Below are 5,711 nucleotides of genomic sequence, written 5' to 3'. Positions count from 1 at the left end.
GGGGGGAGGGCGCTGGGTGGCTGAAAAGAGATGGCGCAGAGGAGAGAGAGAGAGGAGAGAGAAGGGGGGGCTTTGCCCTGCGTGGACCGAAGTGCGTGCAAGAGGGAGAGAGGGAGACTATGGGGGGCCCAAAGTGGGGGAGCAACGGTGCTCTCCTCCGGGGTTAAATTTTTCTCCGATAGCAGCATTTTTACATCAATGCCACGTTTCGCCGTCCGCTGCCCCTTCCCCCGCGCTCAACCCCTCCGCCACCTCCTCCTCCTCTCTCCCTCTTCTTTCTCCTTCCTCCCCATTTCTCCTCCCGCCCCCCTTCTCCCTCGCTCAACTTGGGGACGCGCCTTGCTCGGGCGTGTTACAAGGCCCTGAGAAAAAGTGTAAAATTATCAAAGAAAGTATTAAAATGTAATTGGAATGGTATAAAAAAATTAGCGGGGAGATGTCGGAGATATATACCCCCGGGCGCTCCTAATATTAAGCCCTTTTTAACGATGTTCGTGCTAGTTTTATAATGCCCGCGCTTTTCCTCTCGAAGTGTGACCGAATGGGGGATGTCGCACGGCCACGGGGCGGGCGCGGCGGGGGCGCGGCGGCTGGGGGAGGGAGTGGCACGGCGTGGCGCTTCGAATGCTCCTCCCTCTAAATAGCCTAGCGGGTTTAAAAAAGAAAAATCGAGGCGCCTTCCATGTCGTCGCAGGGGAATGACGCGCGGAGAAGCGTCTCAGAGCAGAGCAGGGGTGGTGGGAGTGACCGGAGGGAGGGGGATGATGTGGGGCTCTATTGAGCAGAATATCAGAGGACCAGGTAACGCTGCACACACGGCGCAGAGAGTATGGGTGCAGAGGTGTGGGTGCAGAGGGTGTGGGTGCAGAGGGTGTGGGTGCAGAGGATTTTTCGATTCAGGGCAGTGATTTCCACAAAGAAGCGCGCCTCGAAGCGCGCCTACAGAGACGCGTGATGATGATCATCACCGTGATGCACTCAACGCTGCCGCTCATCACTAAGCGATGATGTCGTAGCTTTGCGGGGACGCCGCAGTTGGTTGCGGTATCGTCCTCGAAGCTCAAGTAGCCCACGGTCATTCCCTGCGCCCTTTGAACCCCGCGCACCCTGCTGCACCCGCCGCGCCCCTCCCCGCAGTCGAGGAAAGTAAACAGAGCAGATGAGACGGAGCTCCTCGAGCTGCGGACTGTGCCAGGGTTTGCACTGCTGTGGCTGCTGCTGTAGCTGGGCCGTGAGGTTAACAGAGCTGCATCGATTTTCTCGAGCGTTTTTATTTCACAGTTTAAACTGAAGTAAGCATGTACATAGCAAGCATTACTCAGTCATCACCATATTCCAAAATGAGTTCATGTTTTCACAGACCGATGAAGCGAAATACGAAGAATAGAACACTGCCCGAAACGACGTATGATTTTTTGTACATTTTCTTTCTCACGTTTACATTCTTCATTCTTTCTTCCACTTAAATTGACCCATGAGCGCCAATTGAGTTACGAGTTACCCCGTAACATGCACAAAGTATATATAGTAAATGTGTCGATGTCGATATGTTTAGGTTCTACGTTGGTGGCTATCTTATTGGCAATAACGAGAAACAAACACAAATATACGGGGAGAAGGAAAGGGGATGGAAACTAAGGGTGGGGAATAGCGCAAAGAAGTAAGCGGCACGCACGGAAGTGCCTCTCCGTCCACAAATCAAAGAAGGGAGAGAGGAAGAGATAGAGAGAAAAGTAAGGGACAGGGTGAGGTGAGGGAGGAGGAAAGATGTGACCATGTGGTGCGTATGGGTGTGACAGAGAGGGGGTGTAGGAGAGGGGGTTTCTCTGCTACTTGCTGCTGACTCTCCTTCTTCTTCTTCTTCCCAGTCTAATCATGTAATGGCTGACGGTAAAAGTCAGGAGGAGGGGGAGGGGAGGGGCATTGAGTCATTAGTGGGCCGGTCCACTGGCCGGGCTTGACCGCGCTTTGAGGTCCCCGCGTCTATTGACACTCTGGAAGCCAAACTATTTGCCCAGGGAATGATGGAGAAAGAGCGAGGGCTCTTTCACGAGCGCCTCCACCATCCGCCACCGCCTCATCACCCATCTCATCATCCCCCTTCGGTTCCGTTCGTCATTTCCTCGTCTAGCCCGCCCGCTGCCCGCCGTCTATGGAGGTTCCGGAGAACCGCACAAAAGTATTATTGTCTTATAACTTTCTAATTATTTTGAAGGCTGATTTTGGTCATTGATTCGTGGAGTAGTTCGTAGTGTATCGGAGTGCAACGATTGAACGAACACAGAGAACCCCAAACCATGAATGCGTTGCCAGGTGTTTATCATTTTCACGTATTTGCTTTACTCTTTCTCCTTTTCAAAAGACGTCTTTTCAAGAAGGAGCCGGGAGGAGCCCACCTGTAAGGACAGTGTAGTCGGCGCGTGGCCACCCCCACACTAATAATTGTGTGTGTGTGTGTGTGTGTGTCTGTGTGTGTGTCTCTACAGGTGTATGTGGGTGTAGATGCTCGCTTCGCGCGATGAAAAAGAAAGTGTAAGGGCGGCGAAACGCCGTGACGGAGGCCAATCTCGTCTAATGACCCTCTGCCCCGCGAAGTGAAGGTGGTCACCGCCGCGCCATTCAGAGTTCAAAGACGGAGAGCGGCGCGTCGAGGCGGAGCGGGCGGGACGGGGCGGGGTGGGGCTGGGGATGGCGCCGGAAAGTCGAACGCCCTCAATAAGGAAACGACCCCCCGAAGGTGAAGGCTCGTGAGAGTAATAGACGTCTTTGAAGGATTTCTACCTCTCGATATTTTTCCCCCTCCACTCTCTCACTGTCTCCCTCCGTCCCCACCCGCAGCTCGCAGCTCGCGCGTGTCAAATGAGCTGCCTACCTCCCCGGCGCCCCTCTCCGCTGCTCGTCGTAGCAGCCGCGCAATGCGCGTACTCTCGTGTGACGCGGGGTATATTCGCAGATACCGTAGTGAAAGGGAGGGGGGGGGGAATAACTCCATCCCCACCCCACACCTTATCCCCCTGTCCGCCGCATCGCCAAGGCTTCCCCCCCGGACCCCTCCTGGTCGCCGCTGATGGAGCGCACTCCTGGTCCCGCAGATTGGAGCCGTAATCGGAGAGTAACCACATAAATCAATTTACCGCTCGATCCGTGGGGATTAACTCATTCCAGTGGCGGTGCGGGGGCCGCGGGGGCTGAGGCTCCGACCGGCAGTCCTTTGCCGCATCCTTCCCCAGGATCACAGTGATGGGCGGTACTTAACTGAGCCCCCCCCCCTCCTGCCAGCAGCACTTCCAATCACGGGCATGATTTAAAATGTTAAACGCTCCTCCTGCAGGTCCTCCTAACGCCGCCCCGACCGTCAACCCTTCTTTTTTTTTTGACCCTTTAGAAAGAAAAAGGAGAAAGGTGCTGCTCCCATACTTCGAAACGGAGTGGGAACGAGATTAATAATTGAATCGTGATGGAGTCAAATACGTCCACTTTATTTTACTAATACAATTCTTTCACCCTTTCTGGCGCGCGGTCCACACGCTTGGTTCGCTTGGCGGCGCCGGGGAGGGCGCGAGGTGGCGCTGCGGGGGCGGGGCGGGGGTGTTCCTCGGGGTGTTCCCGCTGGCGCGGCGCGACGGCGACCCTCCCTCCCTACTTTGCGAAGGGGGTCATGGGGGAGGGGAGCGCTTCTCCTTGGCCTCCTCGCTCCTTCCTCCCGGTCATCTCCTCTATTTTTATGATCACCTTGGATTTGGAAGGTTTAATTCGGAGTTATTTATCTGCGCTCCGGGAGGACTCCGGGGAGGAGTGGAGGGGCGAGGGGCGTGCGGCGGGAGGGGGCGGAGCTCATTTCTCTCATTTCCTCTGATCCCTTCTCTCCTCCGAGAACTGCTGCTGCTTGGTGCCCCGACGCCACCGCCCCTCCCCCCCCCCTTTTCCCTTCTCCTTGCTTGGCCGCCATGGCTTCTAATTGTCCAACTTTAGTCCGCCAGTTTTACTCCTTTTTCTTGACGTCTCGTGGAGCGGCGCCCCGCAGCGAGGCTATGCGGCTGGCTAAGGGAAGCTCGCGGGGTGCGCGCGGGGCCGCTGGGCCGCTGGGCCACGGTACCTTCCTCTCTATCAGAGAGGCTTTATTCAAACCGTGCGGCTAGAACACCCAGAGGCTGCGGGCGGGGACCATACCGCGGCTGCTGTCACCCCCTTTGTCTCGGTTCAGAGGCACATTTCCGACCCGCCACTCCCCCCCCCCCCCCGCCACATACATACACACACCTTGGAAAGGACGCACCCCTCCTGCATCCGCGACAAGCCAACTGATAACGAGCGAACGTGCGCGTGTGGGAGTGCTCGACCTCACACTATGAAGAAGTCAGAAAAATGTTCCGCCTTCTTTTGATTTGTCATTCCCCGTCCTTATTGCGCGATAAGCGAAGGAAAGTACAGTCATGTGCAGGTCCACCTTTTCAGTGAAAGTACGCTCCCAGCCGGGACAAAAAGTAAATTATTGGGTTTTATGTGGGGGATTTAAGCTTTTTAGAGTGCTAAAAATGTACGGAGCTATTTTTCAACTTTGGTTGGAGTTACCTTCTTAAGTGATGTGGACATCTTGAGTGTTTTTGGGTTGGGGACACTGACACTGTTCATGGTGTGTTGTTGTGTGTTGTGCCTGCTAGTCAGGGTTATGGGATTTTGCGTTCGCGTTCGCTTTCGGTGGCGTAACCAAGAAGTGTACGACTTGAATCTACGAATTTGCTTTTTGATGCTAATGGTATTGGTATCGCCACTGGAACTATTTTTGTGTGCATCAGCCGGACAGAACTGCGACTGTGAGTAGAGGTTATGGCACCCGATTTCCCACCGGGTTTCCCAGTCAAGTTTAAACAGACCGGCCCTAGGTCATGACTGAAAAAGCACGGACAGCAATGGGATTTCATCGGCGACATATCGAGACCTTAGTCTGGTCTGCCCATACCGAATACTTGCCAAATATTAATATATCATCCAATTTTTGGTTTGAATTTATTTAAGCCCTAAAATGTGTTTTCTCTCAAAGAAAATTACTGTTGTTTTATGTCGCATTGATAGTTGGCCTATTACATCTCATATTATAAACTCATGCAATGGTCATGTGCTTTACAATGTCACTTTTAAGTTTGGATCTATTTTATTTCTAATTTTTGAAACACAATGTAGTTCATCTGAATATTTTGTCATTTTGACGCAATCTTGATTAATTTTTGTTACTTGTCGCAGACTGAGGAGATGTAGGAGACCTGCTGGAAATGGTTGCTTGCGTTCAACACATCTCCCAAGGTATGTTTTTTTTCTTTCTATATAGTATATACTCTTTGAAAAACAAAACGGAGAGTGGTGCACAGCTAGCAAGCAAAGAATCTTCGCGTTTAGTACCTAGGCAGAGCTTTCAGATGTGCAGTCTGTTAGTCTCCCCCCGTAGCATGAACTGCCACAAGTCGTACCGGCAATCGCGTGCTTTCAAAGGCGTTAATGTCGCAAATGTAAAAGAGAGGGAGAGAGTTCGAGATTGAGCGGCATGTCTCACCCCCCTCGCCTGCCCCTCGCCTGCCCCTCTGCTGTCACGACGCCCCGGCGGCGGCGGCGGACGCCTTTTGTCCAGATAATAAGTTTGTGTTTGCGATTACGCGAGTAGTTGTGACAGGCTGAGCCGGCCGGGCCTCGGGCCAGGCTGCTGAGGCGGGGCGGGG

General features: G+C 53.6%; 1 protein-coding gene across 1 annotated transcript in view; it reads left to right on the top strand.

Annotated features, from left to right (window-relative positions):
• The first annotated feature begins 4,638 nt into the window (after positions 1–4,638).
• LOC127751349 (mucin-1-like) overlaps positions 4,639–5,711 on the top strand; it is a 73,842-nt gene continuing 72,769 nt past the window's right edge. The window contains exons 1-2 of the mRNA XM_052274797.1: positions 4,639–4,814; positions 5,242–5,301. Of these exons, the coding sequence (XP_052130757.1) occupies positions 5,271–5,301 (31 nt within the window). The 5' untranslated portion in view covers positions 4,639–4,814; positions 5,242–5,270. The remainder of the gene's footprint in view (positions 4,815–5,241; positions 5,302–5,711) is intronic.

This window comes from Frankliniella occidentalis, unplaced genomic scaffold, assembly GCF_000697945.3.
Source record: "Frankliniella occidentalis isolate FOCC.00 unplaced genomic scaffold, Focc_3.1 Scaffold442, whole genome shotgun sequence".
Classification (NCBI taxonomy): Eukaryota; Metazoa; Arthropoda; class Insecta; order Thysanoptera; family Thripidae; genus Frankliniella; species Frankliniella occidentalis.
The sequence above is the reverse complement of the archived record's forward strand: the minus strand, read 5'-3'. Positions and strand labels throughout refer to the sequence as shown.